Raw genomic sequence first — 20,015 nt, 5'->3', positions numbered from 1 at the left:
TGCTCACGACCCACCAAGGGCAGGGCTGAGCCCCAGAGCAGGTGCAGAGGTGTGGGAGGAGTTTGTAGTTAGAATCCTTGGTTTCCTTTCCCGCCCTTCAACTCTACTACAGACCCTCTACTGGATTCTAAATTTTCATTGTTGAGGTATGTGTTGCTTTCTGACAAAATATTCATAATCAGGATGTATATTTACAACTGAAAAAAAGCTCCAAACAATGTTAAAATTTAGTATAATTTTCAAGGTGACTCAGAAATTTTCAAACCTGACGAATACCCTGAGAAGGCACAGGCACCGGGAAAACACATGCAAACAGTTGCTCACCTTTGTCTCTGCTCCCGGGGCAGGAGGCTGCACACCCTCCATCTTTCTGTCAAAGGGCACGCAGGGTTTGCAGTGAGCAGGAAGCACGTCACAGATGCCAGTTCCACACTGCCCAGGACTGCGTGTGCAGGGATCTTCATTGCTCACGGGGTCCGGAGTCCGGGGTCTACAGATCACATCTGGGCAAAATTTACTTCTAGCAGAAAATGAAAAATGTTGCATTTTCTGAACTCCTGGACATTTACAATGTGGGCAGCACTTTGAATCTCCAACACACTAACATTCCCATGTGAGGTTGGTCAGGGTGATGCTCTGCCCTCTTGTTTCAACTCCCATCACGTAAATGAGTCTCCTTCCAGGTCCAGTTAGTGCCATGTTTTTGACACTTTCTGGTATATGTAGAAAATTTTCCTGTTTAATTTGGCCCACGTGTTGTCCTGTAGTGCAGTCCAGTGTCCCTGAGCACAAAGTGCTGTGAGCTGACTTAAGGAGAGAGTATTTTGAACAGACAAGCTCCATTCAGGCATGAATTAAACTGATGGGGGCTGTGAGCTTGATAATAAAATTTTGGCATAAATTTTATTTCAATAAAGGAATGCAAATCTCACTTTGGGTATTTGTGGCAGTTTGGGTTACCTGGTTCAGTTTCAAATTCAGATGATAAATGGAGGTTTATGGTCAAGAAGGTGGTGATGCTGACCGGGTGGAAAATTACTGTGAGGAGATTTCAAGTTCGGGGGACACTGGACAGACTGTCTCCAGAGGATTCGTGGTACAGGAGGACGGGGTGCTTAAATATTCCCTGGGGGATGATAGGTGTAGTTAATTGGATCACATATTGAGGGTGATCAGAGTTCCAGGTGAGGATTCTCACTAACATGACTCAGCAGGTTTCTTGATAAACCTGGGACATGCAAAGATGGACACAGAAAACCGCAGGTCCAGAACTAATTGAGGAAAGCATTTCAAGGAACTTCAGTGATGTGTGGTCAAATGGTCAGTGTCAGCTTCAGAGTCAGTGTTCTTATCTTCACTGACACGCTTCTCTGAGAGCCGGAAAATAAATCCGAAGAACATGAAAACCTCTGTTCATTCCTCCTTTTGGTGACACTGCCACTTTTCAGAAGAAGACAACAGATGCAAAGAAGCGTCATGGATGCACAGACACGGGAGAAAAGTCCATCTGAGGCTCAGTGAGGACGGGGCCCCTGCAGGCAAAGGAGAAAGGCCTCAGAAGAACCCAAACCTCTGGGCACCTTGATCTTGGACTTCCGGCCTCCAGATCTGAGAGAAATGCATTTCTGCTGTTTGAGCTGCCCAGTCTGTTATTCTGTAATGGAATCTCTACCCAAGTAATACACAAATGATGAGTCTTTCAGGCATATGTGGGAAAGTAAGTGTCGCACTGCAAAGGAAAAATCATCTTTTCTGCACATATGTCCTATGATCATCTCCAAGAGTCACATGAACTTCTACTGAAAAATGGTTTTGGCCTCACAGGAGTGGGTAGAATGATCCTGAACATATTAATGTCCAATATCTATCAGTTTTGGTATAATTTGGAAATAACGATATAAAATGTACTCAAATCGAGAACCAACCAAATCTCAGAGCAGCAAGGAATGGACGTCTTAAAGTCTGTTCATGATTTCTAAGCGGGGTCTGAGGAACACACTGTAGACAGAGGATGTGAGGTGAAGCATTGAGGAGGAGATTAAGAAAATAACAGAACATGTGCAGTTGAACTGAGTTCACTAATTTGTAATAAATGCCAACACGGTGGCAGAAAATGTGTAAAAACTTTGGTGTGACGTCCAGGAAAGAGCACAGCTTTTGTTTAACAAGCAGCTGAGAGTCAGAGCAGAGATGCCGAGCAGGTGAGCAGGGAGCAGAGGGGACCGGGGGGCTGGGGGGCACGAGAGGAGGAGCGTGGGAGATGCCCACTCCAGTTGTTAGTATCAGGCATGACTTCAGGACGTTTTCACATGAAACACTGGGAGGGAAAGTAGGTCATGCTCTGCTGACGGTCACTCCCCTGCCCTCTGACTCTCCTTGGACTGAAATCCCTGCTCTGGGAGGAGAGCAGCTGTGGTCAGTGAGCAGAAGCGGTGTCCACCCTGGCTGTCAGCCAGAACCGCCTCCCAAGCCCAGAGACAGGGCCTGACCTGACCCTCCATGTTCGTGCGGAAACACGACCCCACGTGCATGAGAACCACATGCAGGACTCAGGGCCATCACAGCACCTCTGCCACCCAGGGCCGGTGTCTCCTCTTCACTGACATCATCTTCTGAGGGCCAAACTCTTAGCTGACAAGAACATAAACCCCACTCTCCACCACACACATTGCCTCCTGGTGGGTCTGAGTCCATCCTCCCCCAGGGAAAGCCCAGCAGAGCCTGTGGTGCTTGGGTCTGGGTGCTGGACAGCATACACCCTGCCTCTCCAAAAATTCCCCCCCATCTCCAGAGACACATTGAAGGCCATGTGTCCCTGCAGCTCATCTCTGGGGTCCCTGAGGACACAGCCGTGTGCTATTGTCACAGGAAGGAGAGTGAGTGAGGGGACATCAGGGTGACCCAGACACAACCATCCCTACATGGAGGGCTCAGGTCACCCGGGGGCACCCAGTGCCATGAGGAAACCAGAGGACCCATTTCACAGCAGGTGCAGAAGTAGCCTTGGACGGGTTTCCTCCCAGACACAGTGGATTCTCCACTGGTTCACCGTCTCCCCTGGAAGCCGATCCATAATGTTTCCAGGGAAACTTCCTGATCTGAACTTGGGCCTTTTTCATGGATTCAGGCTTGTCTGTGTTTCATTCCTCATCTAAATTAGGAACATACACACAGAAATATCTCTCCATGGGAACTTTATTTGATATTTATTCACTAGCTATTCTTTTTCATTGTCAAATATACAGATGTTAAATGACACAAATTATTCTTCTGTGCATCCTCGAGTCTGCCCTCCACCTTCCAATGTATTTCCAGCCATTTCATCCTCGAGAGTGTCCTGAGTCCTGTTTCCTGCAGTGCCTTTCACAAGCATAGCATGAAGAATGTTGCATATTTGGAAAATGATGTCTGTGTGACACTGGAGTCATTTTGTCCCCCAGAGGACATTTAGAAATGTCTGAGACAGAGTGGGCCATCACATGTGGGTTGGGATGCAGGTGCCTGGTTCCCTAGTGGGCAGAGTCCATCAATGTGGCCGTGCATCCCACACAGCACACGGCAGCTCCCACAAAAGGAAACTAGACTCAAATACCAATAATGGTGAAAAACTAAGATAAAATATTTATATGTTGTCAAATTTATATCATTGTTGATATACAGAGTCTACATTTGCTTTGTGTAAATTATTCTCACTTAGTGGAAAGGCAGACACCAGACTTTGGTCTTCAGTGCACTCAGAGTCCACATTACACTCTCTTCACACAACGTTCCTGCTCTGTGGGCAGGAGGGACCCGAGCATGAACATACAAGACAAGGGGGCACCAGACCACACCCCAGGACTTGGGAGGGGCTCGTGGTTCGCATGGATTATGGGACCTGGATGTCAGAGCTGTCTTTTCTGAGCCTGAGTCGGCAGAAGCCCCGGCAGAGCCCAGGCTGGACTGGATTCTTGCAACATTTAAAATTTCCTGCCTTTGTATCTGGAATAACTGAGGATTTTACCTCAGAACAATAATTTGTTACAATATTAATAAATGTTTCACATATGAGACAAGTAGCAAATTGTTACTTGTTTTACAACTGTAAGTAACACTGCTTGTAATTCTTAAAACCGTATCAGTATATCCAACACACTTGCTCTTGTATCCCTGCCCCACTGTGACCCACCCTGACAGAAATCACTAGACCTTCCCCAGCACCCACATCCCCTCCCCCTCAGGACTCACAGCACCCCTTCACCTCCCCTCACCCCCTGCAGGCTGGTGAGGTCACCTTCTCTCCTCTGAGCATGGATGTGACCAGGAACGTCTGGGCAGTTGGGAGCTCACGTCTATCCCAGGGACCTCCTCGGTAACTTACAAGGAAATCGAAAGGAAATAAGGGAGATAAAAGTCAACATTCTCATGGGAAGTTAGCCTTTTTTGATGTAACACAATTAGACGAGCAGTTGTTTCAATAACAAAAGTGGGCTTACTTTGGACCAGTAAACAGCTTCAGTATGGCGTCTGCAGACCTGATGAGCCACATGCTCATCTTCAGTAAAAGGAGATGCCTCCTTCATCAAGGGGGGAAGGGGGCTGAGGGAGCCCTAGGGAACCAGAGCCCGTGCATTTCTCTTGGCAGAGTCCTGCCCAGGAAAGACGGGGAAGCCTTGCTTCCCCCAGCTGGGCTCTGAGGCCATCAAAGGGCATGAGAGCTCCCCTCTGCTCACCCAATTTTACTAAACTGAGGTTTCCTTTATATTTTGCCTTTTGCCGTTTGATCAAGGTTGAGAACTTTCTCTGAAAACATCACTGATGAAGACTTAGGATTTCTGGGGTTTTTTTCACGTTTTTGTCTGTCAGCGCCAGGAAGGAACTCCTCTGGGTGAAACGTCTCATGTCAGATGGAAAGTGCTCCTATTGAGGCCACATTCCAGCAACATGGAGCAGTGAGAGGGAGAGCGCGCAGGCTCTCTCACCGTAAGTCCCTGTGTTATCAAGACCGGAGGCTGGAGATCACCTGACATGTTATATTCTCATCAGAGACTCGGCAGGAAATTGTCCAATAGGTCTGGCACAGATGCCTTGGGAAGCTGTCTCAGCTGATGTTGCCCTCAATTCTGAGAGTCTCCACAGTCGGGTCGCCAGATGAGCAGGAATGTTCAGGGCCCAGCTGCCTTCTTATGTGTGTCACGTGGACCCAAGTTCTCACTCTCGGGAGACTGGTGGCACAAGGGCTGGTGAGCAGCACCTGCTGGAGATCTTTCTGCTGAGGTTGAGGAGTTCTTCTGGAAGTGTCTTTCCCAGTAGATAAGCTATCCAGGTTGCAAGGTGTGACGCTTGCATCTCTGTCTCCTGAGAGGTACTGTGAAAAGACGGCTTCTGAGGAGAATCTTGGAGACGACCAGGAGGCGGAAAGTGGTCCATCAGTTTTCAGCAATCATGAGGGACTTCAGTGGTGAAGCTGGGGAGCCGAGAGGCTCCAGTACAGGTTTTGCTGTTGAGCGAATCATGCTGAGGTCGGCCGTATGAACAAAAGTTGGACGCAGGTCTCGGCAGTGTCCAGGTAGCTGGGAGAGTCTCACATTTAGCCCGTAGATCAGGGTGTTGATCAGCCAGGACCCGATGGAGCCCATCTGCGTGGAAGTACATCTGGATGTAAGTGGAGCCCTGGTTCTCATGTCAGGTATCCTAAACATTGAGTCTGCATTTGGGTAAACTGCAGTTTTCCTCAAGAAAACGATTGCCCCTTTAAGAATAAAAACTGTAGCAAGTAGTAGATGTCTTCCTTCAAGGAGGATTGAGAAGGAGATAAGGGAAACACATTATCCACAAACTAGAACTTCCAAAAGATGTTACATCATCCAGAACAGCCTCCAGGCTTACCCAGAATTAGAGGGGCTCTCAATATGGGAAGGAAAAGCTGGGCTGGTCTAACAAGATAACTCACAGGTCTAAGTATTGGAATACTGATCTGAGTTCTGCTGGACTAACTTGTAAATCTAAGTTTATCAACATTGCTTTGCTGTTTATGTTTTTTTGCTGGCCAGCTGGATTTTCAAAGATACATATGTGGCTTTGGAATGTTTGTTTGCTGCCTCCCTGCTCCACTTTTGTGATGATAATGCTGCTAAAGCTGTTCCATGCCTATTGGCCAAATACCCCAAGCTTGTACTTTACCCTATAAAACCTCATGTGCACATCTTGAAGGTGCTCAGATTTTCGGAGCAGAAGCACCTCTGAGCCCGCAGGCGTAATAGATCTGAGTACTCCAACCCTCCGTGTGGTGCTTGTTTCTTGAATGGCCTGTCATTTTCGGAACAAACGAATTCCTGGAAGAGTAATGACCCAGTAAGTTTAATTCTCCCCATTGAAGGCAAAAAGGGACTGGCCAGTTCTAGCAACTGGAATAATAAAGAATGTAGTTCACTAATCAATTACAGTAAAGAATTCAGGAACACGGGGTGGCTGTTAGTGTTGTGTGAGGGTTCGTGACAACACAGTGCTGCTGTGTTTACTGTGCAGTTTCCTGCCCCTAGGGGCTGACACGGCTCCACTCCCAGCCCTGAGGTTGTCTCCTCAGGAAACCGAGGAACCACAGGTACAAGTTCAAGGAGTGATGAGGCATTGAGCCTTGCAACATTCTCTTTTGGGCTCTATGGCTTGAAGGATTTCTTTACTTGTAGGAGATTGATTAATCCTAGGTAGATGTTTATGGAATATATTTGAACCCTGAAGGAAGGTGCACTGTGAATTTTGCAAATACCAGCGTGAGGCTTCGAAACATGGAAGGTGATAGCTGATTCGATGGGAGAAAAAAATCAATTCTTCCAGAACTTGCGTTAGTACCATCAGAGACAGAACGAATAAAAATGCTTTCATTTCATTTAATTTAATGTATTCTATCAAGTTCTAGAATTACTTCTCTCTTTGGAGATACAGTAATTCTACCATAATATTTCACTGAACAGTCTTAACCGTAAAATGGACAAAGGTGGAGAAATGAATGCATAAACTGTGTGCATCTCTCGAAGGGCCTAAATATAAGAGGAGGCTCAGGGCACAGACGTGTCGTGGCTCGTCACAGGTCCCCACTGTGGGAACTGCTCTAGTTCCCTGAGCCTGGGCTGCTCTCAGTCATTCAGCTGAGCAGGGAGGGTGCGGCTCCATGACCGTTAGGATGGAAGGAACCTCACCATTAACCTGGAGAAAGTTCGCTTAAGAGAAGGGACTGGGGAGACTCCATGTCTTTCCTCAGAGCCACTGGGGACTAGGAGGATGATGGGAGGGCTGCTCAGAGGGCTGACAGTGCCTGAAGCGCATGCATTTATAAGAGTCTCTTTTTCAAAGTCCTGGATCTTGACAATAAAAGCAGAACCAGGAGGGAATTGGGTTTTTCTGGGGCCTTCATTCGCTGTAAATGCAGTTTAGGAATCTTAGCATGTGTCCTTCTAGGTGTCTCACCTACACTGTGACAGAGGTGGTTTGCCACATTAAGAAAATAAGAGGTGGACACGGTTTCCCATTCCATCCTGCACTTCTTCCCTACAGTTGACATGTCCTGTGTCAGCTTATTTGTAAACTAGGTTTAAAAGCGGCCCAGGTGGAATAAACATATGAAGCAAAACAGCAATTTTCTTCTAAAATTATTTGCAGTTGATTGAAATAAACATGAACAGATTCAACAGATTTTCATGGGAAAACTGAATTTTTATTCCAAATAAAAGAGTTGAGAATGTCTCAGGAATTGCCCAATGAATTTGCCTAGTTGCTGCTAGAGAATTTCTATATAACAAGTTAGTGGACTCTTCTCCTGGCTGAAATTCTGAACACCTTTTAGGATTCTCCCAGCAAGCGGTTTACAAAAGTGCTAGGCATGACTTCAACAATACCTGCAGGAACAGGACGATGTAAGTCAGAGAAGCCGTGCTGAACAGTCTGAGGGGCCACATTAAATTTCTCTGTGAGCAACGTTGGTTTGGAAAATCTTTGACTACAGTTCAGGTTTAGTCCCGAGGAAAAAAAAAAAAAGAAATGAGGAGATGGCCCTCTGGGTCCTCATAAGGATGAAGATTAAGATAACAAGACCTGACAAGTTGGAGGAATGAATATGGGGAGAATTTCAGAGGAAGCGGGAAGTTGGCTGAGACACTGACTGTGGAAGACCTGAGGGAACAGCGGAGGTGCAGGAGTAAGAGGAGAGGGAGGAATTGGTGCTGGAGGGGAACCTGAGACACACAGGCCAGGGAAGGGGAGCCCGAGGCTTCAGAGGCCCAGTTTTCTTCGCTTAGTCCCTGTTTGCCTCAGTTAATCGTATGACCATAGTTTACAACAGAAGATGTAAGGCTCCCAGGCATAATTCAAAGGTGCATAATAATGAGGGAAGTCGGCGTTCCATGCAGACTTGGAGATTTTATGTATTTGTCTGACTTGATTTCAAGAAAAGCAAGTTTGAGGACTCCAGCAACTCTTCATAACAGCCGATGAGACATACGTTTAATGGAAGCATGATTGCCTCTGGCCAGGTCTGTCCATTTCACTACAAATTTGCATAAGGCAGCTCCCTGTTTTTGACACAAACTCAGCTGGGGTTCCTACTGCTGAAGTGACCTCAAAACAGTTAGATATTGGGACCCCATTTCTCAAATGGTTTTCTGGAGAGAAAAGGAATAATTTCCAAGCAGCATAAAGGGTCAAACTGCTCAAACAGCGCAAATAGCCAGCAAGCCCGACACCAGTCAGGTCTAAGGGAACAGTCTGGTTCTGAAGGAGCCAGGATGAAGGATACTCAGCACAGGCCCAGTAGATCAGCCCCTATTTCCAAGGAGTGGGAGGGAAGGCCGGCCACTTCCAGCTGGAACAACCTGCTTTCAAAGTCAGAGTGAATGCCAATTAAGTACTTCATACAGTACATGGTCTTTCCTACGAAGGACACACCTTACAATAGTTCTCAGGCAAAGTCTGCAGAGCTTCCTACTGCACAGATGTGGAAGCTGGAACCCAGGAGAATGACTTAGACTCAAACTCCAGGGTGGGGGAGAAACACAGGGAGCAGCCATGGGCCCAGTGTGGGTCCCACACCTGTTTGCTCATCAGCCCCACATTCATACGGGGTCTTGTCTGATTCCATAAGGGCCATGAAAATGTTGACCTGACACAAACAGATGGCCAGTTATTTCTCCAGCAAGAATAATGTTTTAATCTGGGATCAACAAAGATTTGCCTGGATTTGTGATCCCTGGAATCACAGTGAGCCACCTGCAGGCCTTAGCATACACGGGGATAAGAACTATTTTGCAAATGGTAATAGATGTTGGAGGAGGGGCTGTAGTGAACAAGGCACCCAGGGCTTCTCACTGGCTGAGCTGTGACCACCCCTCATTGCCTGAGTCCTTGCCAGGAAGAAAAAGGAGGTATTTCTTCTCCATGTTGCTGGACTCTTCCATCCTGGTAAGACATGAGATCTCACCATGCTGTCACCAAACTCTATGTAGTTGAGATTTCTGAGTATTTAGTATTATTGTTATTTTCCCCAATTTATAAGATTTGATTCGTTTTGTTGCAGAAGCTAAGCTGCTCTTGTCAGGCAATGCTGGGATTATGAGTTCAACTTCATGGTGAAATAAAAGTGAATCATGTGGATGACAAAAAATGACTTCACGTATTAGAGACACTCATTGGAAGGAAACTCCACACCAGATCTGGATTATGTAGGTTTTTATATTTAAGCCTGGAGATGGAGCAGAGATCAGACTGTGGCTAAACCCAGTACCCAGAGAGCAATTATGTTGTTCCCAGCATGTTCACATGTTCTGAACTAGGAGCTACATGCAGGTGAGACTGTGTTATCCAGACCCGTCCCCATGACTGAAGAATAAGGGATAAAGAATGAGATAATTTTGTAATATAAAGAGGATATTGGAGCAAAGTAGAATTCTGCTGATGGGACTAAAAACTGGAGCCCCAACTACAAAAAAGTGCCACATTTTAGAATTTTTAGCGTCAACTCACCATGAAACCAACTATTCCAATACTACGTATATCTCTGGGTGAAATTAAAGCTCACGTTCACTGGAAACACTGTGTGCAGGTGCTCGTGGGGCCTTCACACATGCTGTAAAGTGGAAACAAGGACTAAACCCAGGGCTCAGTGCAGGGCCGTGTGCTGATGGTATCTGAGGTACTGTTAAGCCCAGCATTGCAGCCCTTGTCGTGGGATCCAAGAAAACTAGAGTCGCTCATTCAATACTGGAAAATACGTGTCCTCCATATTTCCTCAGATCCAACAGTTTCCTGTCACAGGACTATGACTCTTTGTGTGTCAGAGACAGTATCTTGGAGGGAGGAGGTTTTGGATGCAGATATGATACAAGAGTGTGAGTCTCTGCACATACGTGCATGTGCACCTGTGTGTGCATGTGTGTGTGTGTCCCTGTGCACACTGAGGGGAGCCCAGGTCATATGTCTCATGATGGCTTCCAGGACTTCCACCTTCCTCTGAATTTGGATAAGACCAGCTACTTTGCTCTATATAAAAAACAGTATTCTTTACTGCAATTTGTAATGAGAATATTTATTCAAATCAATGACTTCGCAATCAGCAATGGAAGCTCTATCCAATGATCCTCTATCCAGGATTCTGACATTAATTTTCTCAGAAGCATGTGAACCTCGGTGCAGCCCATCTTTCCAAGAATATTGCTGAGAATTCAGGATGAAGCCTGGGTGTCTGAATCCACTTTCTGTGTGTTCCTGTGCCTCCTGACAGAACTTCTCTGACTCTCAGTCTCAATGCATATTTCATAACCTCAACCTCTTCCTCGTTATGCTTTCCAGCTTCTGAAGCTAAGACCCTCGCCTGTGTGGATGAGTCTAACCCAAAAGCCTTCGAGCTGCTCCAGGCTTTGGTCTGAGGGCAGCACACCTGGGTGGGGAGTGGTTTCTTGAAAGACTCAGTATGAAAATATGACACAGAGGAGTTGGCAGTGATCCTCAGGCTGCACTCCTGGCAGTTCACACTCAGAGCCTTAGTTCACCTGGGATTTGGCAGTCGATCCAGGAGTGCGGGGTGAATCTTCCTCCCAGCTCTCATGCTGCCTGGAGACGTCAAACACAGGCAGGTGAGGTTTGGTCCCATTTCTCACATCACATGGACAATCTCTGCATCTCTGTGTAGGTTTTAATATGCAGAGCAGAGGTGAGTTTGACAGCGCGTTACATTGTTCATGTCATTTAAGTAAAAATAAGACAACACAATGGAAATTAAGCATCTTTCAATCACAATCCCCTGATAAGTAAAGATGTTTTCCTGAATGTTGCCCTTGATAGAAAGCCAAATATTAGAGACTCCTGAGAATACGTGCATGATCCCTGCTCACACATGATCAGACACACACGACCATAGGACAGAATCGTCGTGTTCTCATCACAGGAGGGGGTCCAGGAACCCTCACCAGGCTTGTCCAACTCTGTCTTTGAATTGATTCTAGATCAGTTATGTCCAAAGAGGCAGAATGCACATGAAACCACTGGGATGACCCCTCACCAAATATGGTCCCTGGACAGTCCACAACGCTCTACACTTCTGGGGTTGTGTAACGCTCCAGTACGAAAGGAACACTGACAACTGCAGAAAAGGATTTGTGTTAATGTGTAGAAACAAAAGAACATAGCAGGGTGCTAAGAGTTTACCCTGAAAAATTCACATAATAAAAATGGTATTTCCAAATGCTACCAACACCAGCAAACCACAGACACTCACAGCTGCTCAGGGGCCTGGCCCTCACTGAGGCCAGCAAGGCCCTGACTTTCAATATAGTGAGATGGCATGCAAATAGGGCCTCGCTCTGAGGATAAAGCTCCCTGGCCCTGGCCCTGCAGCTCTGGGAGAGGAGCCCAAGCCCCGGGATTCCCAGCTACTCCCGTTCTCTGAGCAGGACTGAGCACAAACGACTCACCATGGAGCTGGGGCTGAGCTGGGTGGTCCTGGCTGCTCTTCTACAAGGTAATTCATGGAGAACAAGAGCTACTGAGGATGTGGGTGGTCGTGAGTGAGGGAACCAGAGGATGTGTGACAGTCTCCTGACCAGGATGTCTTTGTGTTTGCAGGTGTCCAGGCTGAGGTGCAGCTGGTGGAGTCTGGGGGAGGCTTGGTGCAGCCTGGGGGGTCTCTGAGACTCTCCTGTGCAGCCTCTGGATTCACCTTCAGTAGCTACTGGATGTACTGGGTCTGCCAGGCTCCAGGGAAGGGGCTGGAGTGGGTGTCCAGTATTTATAGTTACGGTAGTAACACATACTATGCAGACTCCGTGAAGGGCCGATTCACCATCTCCAGAGACAACGCCAAGAACATGCTGTATCTGCAAATGAACAGCCTGAAACCTGAGGACACGGCCGTGTATTACTGTGCGGCAGACACAGTGAGGAGAAGTCGGTTTGAGCCCAGACACAAACCTCCCTGCAGGGTCACAGGGGACACTTAGGACCCCCGGGGGCACTCAGGACTCCCCAGTTGTGCCGTTCAGCCCCAGGGGCAGGTGCAGGAAGTGCTGGTTTCATGGTTTCCTGTCAGGCTCTGGGGTTTCCTCTCCACAGAGCAGGAACCCCTCTGGATCCAGGAATCTGTGCTTGAACATTTAGTGTCTAAATTAGAAAGGTTTTCTAAAAGGAAAAACAACAGTTAAACAAATATTCTCTCCTGCACAAAAGGCGGAGAGTCTCCTGCTTTAAATACTCTTGTTGGCCCCTGTCCCTTTATGGTCAATGTGCAGCAGTTTCAAAACCATTTAGTGGATTTACTGACAGTTAAACACACTCTACCCTCCTCCCCTGTGAACTCTCAGCCCCACCCTACTGATGGGGACACTTGTCCCTGCCAGGTGGGGGCTCCTGGCTGACATCCTGCATGAGAAGCCCGGTGAGCCTGGCAGCCCCCCAGGACCACAAGCGGGTCACAGGGAAGGACGCCAGTGAGAGGGGACGGGTGGGGCCGTGGCCATGTGTGCTCCTCCTCCAGGTCCAGAGAATCCCTGCAGAATAGAGGCACCTGCTCCCTGTTCCCTGTGCAGGTTACGTTGGGTCACGTGCTCTCTGATCAATTATCACCTGATAAACACACAAATAATTGGGAGGGACCTGTTACAGACAGGTGGGCACTGACGTGTGAAATTTCAGAAACTACTGCAGACCGACTGCAGGACGCTTTCTTCACCGTGCAGTCTCAGGTGAGCACCAGAAGCAGGAAAGCCACCCGCGCTCTCACTCCAGGAAGAGGGCTCTGCATCCTCACCAGGCACGCCCGGCTTGTCCAGGATCCCCTTCGGGGCTGGTCAGGTCCCGTGCTTACAAGCCCAGGTCTGGCCGGGAGGGCTCTGGCCCCCTGCTGTGTGCTCTCCCGCACCCCGCACGCACGCGAGGCTGCACAGTGCAGCTCACACCTGGAAAAGCAGGTACAGCTGGTACCTGCATCACACGCCGGGTGTGCAGAGGTAAACACAAACGCTCCAGCACACACCAAGTGCGGGGTCCAGGGCGTTCCACCCAGAATGTGCCCCAGTGCCATGCCGATTACTGTGACTTACAGTGGCTTAAGGAGCAGCCACCACAAGAGGGACACTCGGACCTTCCCCTCTGTCTCCCAGCGCGAGACTTACGCCTCTCCTGTGAAAGGCACGCTCCCTGCGTCTGGAGGTGGAAGGACACCCGTCACCCCACGTGGGGACCCAGCCTGGCGGCTCCTGGCGGCAGACTCTGCTCCTTCCCTGATGCGCTAACCCCCACACAAGCTCTTCTCAGGTTCTTCACTAATTGAGCCCCAAACCACAGATTTCTTCACCCTGTCAGTTCCTCATGATACTGTGTAGCTTTGTCCAAAAGGATGTGAGCTGCCTGCTTTGGTGTCTTCTCATCCATTTCTATGTCACACCCAAGAGCATGATTAATATTTACTACTTTTCTCCCATTAATCTGTCCTTGTGAATTTTATTATGAGCCCAGCCTCGAGAACGCAAGACGTCTGGGGAGGAAATTTCCCTCCTGACAACCCCACGCTGTCTTCCCTTCAGTGTGACTCTGCACAACGGTTAGGAGCCTCCGTCCTCCCTGGCCACATTCACATTCTGGAAATAACCCGGCCAGTTTTGCTCTGGAATTTTAGCATTTCCACCACTTCCTTTGATGTTCCTTCCAATTATTTGACATTTCATTGTCCATTTTCTGGGTGAACAGTGTTCATTATTCATTTATTATGAAAGCACATCTTGGTTGCTTCCAAATATCCGCAAATATGACTAAAGCCGAGGGAACCTCGGGTGCAGGTATTTGGACATAAATCGCATTCTCCTTCGTATGCATACAAAAGAGCACTATGCTGGAGCACAGGACGGTAGTGTGTTTAGTTTTGTAAGAAGCCACCAAAACGTCCCCGAGGGGGCTTCCCATTCTGCACCCCCACCTGAGGGAAGGGGCTTCCTGCCGCTCCACCTCCTCCCATTGTTTGATGTCCTCAGTGTCCTGGGAGTCAGTCACTCGAATGCTTTGCAGTGATGCACACTTACTGCTTTAACTTGCACTTCCCTGTGGGGAGGTCAGTGTGAGCCCTGACAGAAACCTCCCTGCGTGGGGAGCCCAGAACCTCCAGGGGGTGCTCAGGACCCACCAAGTGCAGGCTGAGCCCCAGGAGCAGGTGCAGAGGGGGTTGGGAGGGGAGTCTTGTTAGAACCCGTGGTTTCCTCTTCCTGCCCAGGAGCTCCACTAGAGACCCTCTTCTGTGTCCTAATGTTTCATTTGTTTTCTTTTACGTTGCTTCAGATAATATGTATTTCAGACTGGAACAAATCATAATAAAATTTGTATGGAACCATCAAAGATCTAGAATTTCCAAAGCATTACTGAAGAAAAAGAAAAAGGCTGGAGGAATAACTCTCCCAGGCTTCACACAATTCTATAGAGCTTCAGTCATCATGACAGCATGGTATTGGTACAAAAACAGACATATGGACCAATGGAACATAATAGAGAGCCCAGAAATGAACCCACAAATTTTTGGTCAACTAATCTTCAACAAAGGAGGCAAGAATACACAATGGAATAAAGACAGTCTCTTCAGCAAATGGTGTTGGGAAAACTGGACAGCAGCATGTAAATCAATGAAGCTAGAACACTCCCTTACACCATACACAAAAATAAACTCCAAATAGATCAAAGACTCAAACATAAGACAAGATACAATAAACCTCCCAGAAGAAAATATAGGCAAAACATTATCTGATATACATCTCAAAAATGTTCTCCAAGAACAGTCTACCCAAGCAATAGAAATAAAAGCAAGAATAAACAAATGGGACGTAATTAAACTTACAAGCTTCTGCACAGCAAAGGAAACCATAAGTATAGCAAAAAGACAACCTATGGAATGGGAGAAAATTTTTGCAAATGAAACTGACAAAGGCTTGATCTCCAGAATATATAAGCAGCTCATACGACTTCATAAGGAAAAAACAAATAACCCAATCCAAACATGGGCAGAAGCCCTAAACAAACAATTCTCCAAGGAAGACATACAAATGATCAATACGCACGTGAAAAAATGCTCAATATCACTAATTATCAAAGAAATGCAAATCAAAACTACAGTGAGGTATCACCTCACACCAGCCAGAATGGCCATCATTCAAAAGTCCACAAATGACAAATGCTGGAGAGGCTGTGGAGAAAGGGGAACCCTCCTACACTGCTGGCGGGAATGCAGTTTGGTGCAGCCACTATGGAGGACAGTGTGGAGATTCCTCAAAAGACTAGGAATAGACTTACCATATGACCCAGGAATCCCGCTCCTGGGCATACATCCAGAAGGAACCCTTCTTGAAAATGACACCTGCACCCCAATGTTCATAGCAGCACTATTTACAACAGCCAAGACATGGATACAGCCTAAATGTCCATCAACAGATGACTGGATAAAGAAGATGTGGTATATTTATACAAAGATATACTATTCAGCCATAAAGACAGATAACATAACGCCATTTGCAGCAACTTGGATGTTCCTGGAGAATGTCATTCTACATGAAATAAACCAGAAGGAGAAAGAAAAATACTATATGAGATCGCTCATATGCGGAATCTAAAAAAAAAAAAAAAAAAGACAACAGACTCATAGACATAGAACGCAAACTTGTGGTTCCCAGGGGGATGGGGGGGTGGGAAGGGACTGGGATTTTAAATGTAGAATAGATAAACAAGATTGTACTGTGTAGCAGAAGGAAGTATATGCAGGATCTTGTGGTGGCTCACAGCGAAAGACAACGTGAGAATGAATGTATACATCTTCACGTATAACCGACAAGTTGTGCTCTACACTGGAATTTCACACAACATTGTAAAATGACTATAACTCAATAAAAAATGTTTATATATATATAATGAAAGTCAAATATTAGAGATTCCTGAGAATATTTTTATAAACCCTGCTTAAATATAATTAGATAAACACCGTAATAGAACAAAATCATCATGTTCTCATCACAGTAGGGGGTCCAGGAATCCTCACCAGACTTGTCCAACTCTGTCTTATAATTGATTCTAGATCAGTTATGTCCAGAGAGGCAGAGCACACCTGAAAACAATGGGACAAACGCTCCTCAAATATGGTCCCTGGACAGTCCACAGTGCTCTACACTTCTGGGGTTGCTTAAGTCTCCAGTATGGAAGGATCACTGACAACTACGCCACAGGATTTGTTTCCAAGAGCAGAAACAAAAGAACATATGGGTTCAAAGTGTTTGTCCTGAAAAATTCACATAATAAAAATGATATTTTCAAATGCTACCAACACAAGCAAACCACAGACACTCAAAGCTGCTAAGGGGCACGGCCATCTCTGAAGGCAGCAATGCCCCAATTTTCTATATAGGAAGATGACATGCAAATAGGGCCTCCCTCTGAGGATAAAGCCACCCGGCCCTGGCCCTGCAGCTCTGGGAGAGGAGCCCCAGCCCCGGGATTCCCAGCTGCTCCCATTCTCTGAGCAGGACTGAGCACAGACGACTCACCATGGAGCTGGGGCTGAGCTGGGTTGTCCTGGCTGCTCTTCTACAAGGTAATTCATGGAGAACAAGAGCTACTGAGGATGTGGGTGGTCGTGAGTGAGGGAATCAGAGGACGTGTGACAGTCTCCTGACCAGGATGTCTTTGTGTTTGCAGGTGTCCAGGCTGAGGTGCAGCTGGTGGAGTCTGGGGGAGGCTTGGTGCAGCCTGGGGGGTCTCTGAGACTCTCCTGTGCAGCCTCTGGATTCACTTTTGATGATTATGCCATGGGCTGGGTCCGCCAGGCTCCAGGGAAGGGGCTGGAGTGGGTCTCAGCTATTAGCTGGAGTGGTGATAGCACAAACTATGCAGACTCCGTGAAGGGCCAATTCACCATCTCCAGAGACAACGCCAAGAACACGGTGTATCTGCAAATGAACAGCCTGAAACCTGAGGACACGGCCGTGTATTACTGTGCCACAGGCACAGTGAGGGGAAGTCGGTGTGAGCCCAGATGCAAACCTCCCTGCAGGGACACAGGGTGGGTGCAGGGGGCGCACACGACCCACCAGGGGGTGCACCTGATCCACCAGGTGGTGCTCAGGGTCCACCTGCTGTGTTCAGGGTCAGCCCAATGAGCAGGTGCATGGGGCGGTGATTGTCTCTTCTCATTAAGAAAACCTTTTGTGGGCTTATAACAATTGGCATTTTATAGGTGATGGGTTTTTTAATTTTAAACGTTATAATTTGTGTTTATACTGTACCTGTGTTTTCAAGTACTCTACAATAAATGAGATAATAACCTCTCTGTGTACAGTTTAGTTTTTCCAAGGAAACAGAACCAATGCCTGGAGAAACCAAAACAATAGAACATTCATATATTTTCTACATACATGGCCATGGAGGCTGAGCAGTCCCACAAATTACTGTCACAAGCTGGAGACCAGGAAAGTGGGGGTGTCTTTCCAGTGTGATTCTGATGCTGAGAACCAGGGGAGCCATTGCTGGAAAGCCCAGCCTGAGGGCAGGAGGAGGTACGTGTCCCAGCAGAAGCGTGAACTGCTGTGTTCGCCTTTAGTCACATAAGAAGGGATAAGACATGAAAGAAACAAAGACATAAACACACGCATACACACACTTACACACGGATATACACGCATGCACACACGTATACATGTGGCTGCAGCAAAACAAGGGGAAAGTGCGCGGGACAACTACAGCCCTCTTTCCATAACTGCTCAGAAGTCTCGGCTCGTATTGCTGCTTCCTCCTTCCTGCCCCCCTTCTGGGTGCCTTTGCCTTCAGCAAGCACCTCAGCTGTGCGGCCATGACCCAGTGAAGTGACCAGAACCTTCATTCCAATGGATCTGGACCAAAACAGTCATCCTTGGGTTGAGTTGTTGTGGTTTTCTGTTCACCTTGACGACAAGACATCCTAATAGGGAGACACAGGAAGGGACCCCTGTCCCCGTAAACCCCTCTTCACTCCCATGGCGGGGATGGGCTCCAGCTCCCCCGGGAGTCAGAAGCAGTCACCCAGGCAGCTCATCCTCTCCCTTCTTTGCCTGTAGGTTCAGAGGCTTGAGGAGCCAAAAAGCCCAGAAAACAGACTTAAAGAGCAGGTCAAAGAAATCATCGTCCTCTCTCCTGGTGGAAGTGTTCCTCCCTCGGGGACCAAGGCCATAGGCCAGTAGAGCATAAAGACACAGGGAAAGAAGGCAAGCTAGCTAGTGGTCACTGGGGGTAACAATGAGTGGTGCCACCACCCATCCATTTCCTGATTCTGTGACCCATGAATCAAGGCTGTGAGAGAAGAACAACATACTGAGAGTAAATAGTTCACAGTCGGCCGGAGAACCTCACCTCAGCCCTGCAAGGTGTCACTACCCACCTGGCACTGCTGTTGATCTTCTACAGGCAGCTTGTGTTCTAAAACCCAGCAGCTGTGGGATGGTGAGGAATCTAGGACTGGTGGATCCGTGCGCTCGGGCCGATTGATGCATTTCCTCTGCTGTAAAGTGAGTTCCCGATCAGAAGCAATGCTGGCTGCTGGACTCCCGAGACTGTGGGATCTGAAAGTCCCTGGGTGGTGGTTTTGGCAAGAGAATTGCATTCCCTGCTTTCTAAGAAAGAAAATTTATATCCAGTATAGATATATAGATTTAGTTAGAACAGGAGGTTACCTGTTCTATGATGGAAGTGGCCCAAAGTAGCCAACCTGCCAACAGGTGGTGGCTGAGCAGCCCAGGAAATGCTGCCAGTCAGGACGTTAGGATTTCTCTCTGCAGCTGGCAGGAAGGGTCCTCACAATTGACTCTAACAGGAGTACCTTGGTGAGTGGACGTCCATGTCACTGAGTCCACGCATGACCTCCATCCTGCCACCAAGGCCTCAGTGACCATGAGCACATTGCGTGATGACAGAGGCAGCTGTGGAAACAGACAGGCCAGTACCTCCATCACTGGCCAACTTGTCCCTTTGAGTATTAAACTTCCTCTCCAGAGGTCACCTTGTGGGAATTATAATCATGGGATTAAAATGTTTTCACCTTTTTGCCTATTTAGAGAGGACGAGCCACATGTCTCCTTTTAACACTTTTAGTCACAAATTTTTCCAAACCATACTCCTCTGAATTCCTTGACCATCCAGCCTGATCCCGCCCAGGCAACAACCCACGATTTGTCTAATTCTGGGAGCCCATGATTGGGGCCATAAGTTGTAACAGACCCCAGCTGCCTGTGACCTTTAAGAAGAACAAGTGTGCTTATTTAAAAAGAGTCCTAAGCGTTTTGCTAGCCGGCACCTGTGCACCTGCAGCCCTGTCGCCTTGCCGTAAAAAGCAGAGACAATGCCTTGCTTGCAGAGATGAGGTTTTAGCTTAGGGCTGCTTCCACATGACAAAGCCATCGTGTGCCCCTTGCTATAAATGCAGGACACGGCTTGTTTCTCATAAGCATAGGTCCGTGTTCAGGGTTTACTCTGCTTGTGGCAAAGCGACCACCTATGCC

The 20,015-nt window shown here is 47.6% G+C and overlaps 4 gene segments (V, D, J or C); all 4 read left to right on the top strand.

The window, feature by feature from the left end:
* The window catches only part of LOC102508908, a 226,113-nt gene that overhangs the window by 57,582 nt on the left and 148,516 nt on the right, over positions 1 to 20,015 (top strand). The window contains 1 exon segment of the C gene segment in view: positions 5,772 to 5,782. Within this exon segment, the coding sequence occupies positions 5,772 to 5,782 (11 nt within the window).
* The window catches only part of LOC102504046, a 148,906-nt gene that overhangs the window by 30,022 nt on the left and 98,869 nt on the right, over positions 1 to 20,015 (top strand).
* The window catches only part of LOC102505942, a 78,584-nt gene that overhangs the window by 599 nt on the left and 57,970 nt on the right, over positions 1 to 20,015 (top strand). The window contains 1 exon segment of the V gene segment in view: positions 12,091 to 12,401. Within this exon segment, the coding sequence occupies positions 12,091 to 12,401 (311 nt within the window).
* The window catches only part of LOC116664460, a 91,158-nt gene continuing 88,075 nt past the window's right edge, over positions 16,933 to 20,015 (top strand). The window contains 2 exon segments of the V gene segment in view: positions 16,933 to 17,080; positions 17,185 to 17,481. Coding sequence covers positions 17,035 to 17,080; positions 17,185 to 17,481 — 343 coding nt within the window.

Source organism: Camelus ferus, chromosome 6 (genome assembly GCF_009834535.1).
Source record: "Camelus ferus isolate YT-003-E chromosome 6, BCGSAC_Cfer_1.0, whole genome shotgun sequence".
Lineage (NCBI taxonomy): Eukaryota > Metazoa > Chordata > Mammalia > Artiodactyla > Camelidae > Camelus > Camelus ferus.
Note: the sequence above shows the minus strand (reverse complement) of the source record. Positions and strands in the feature narration are given on the sequence as shown.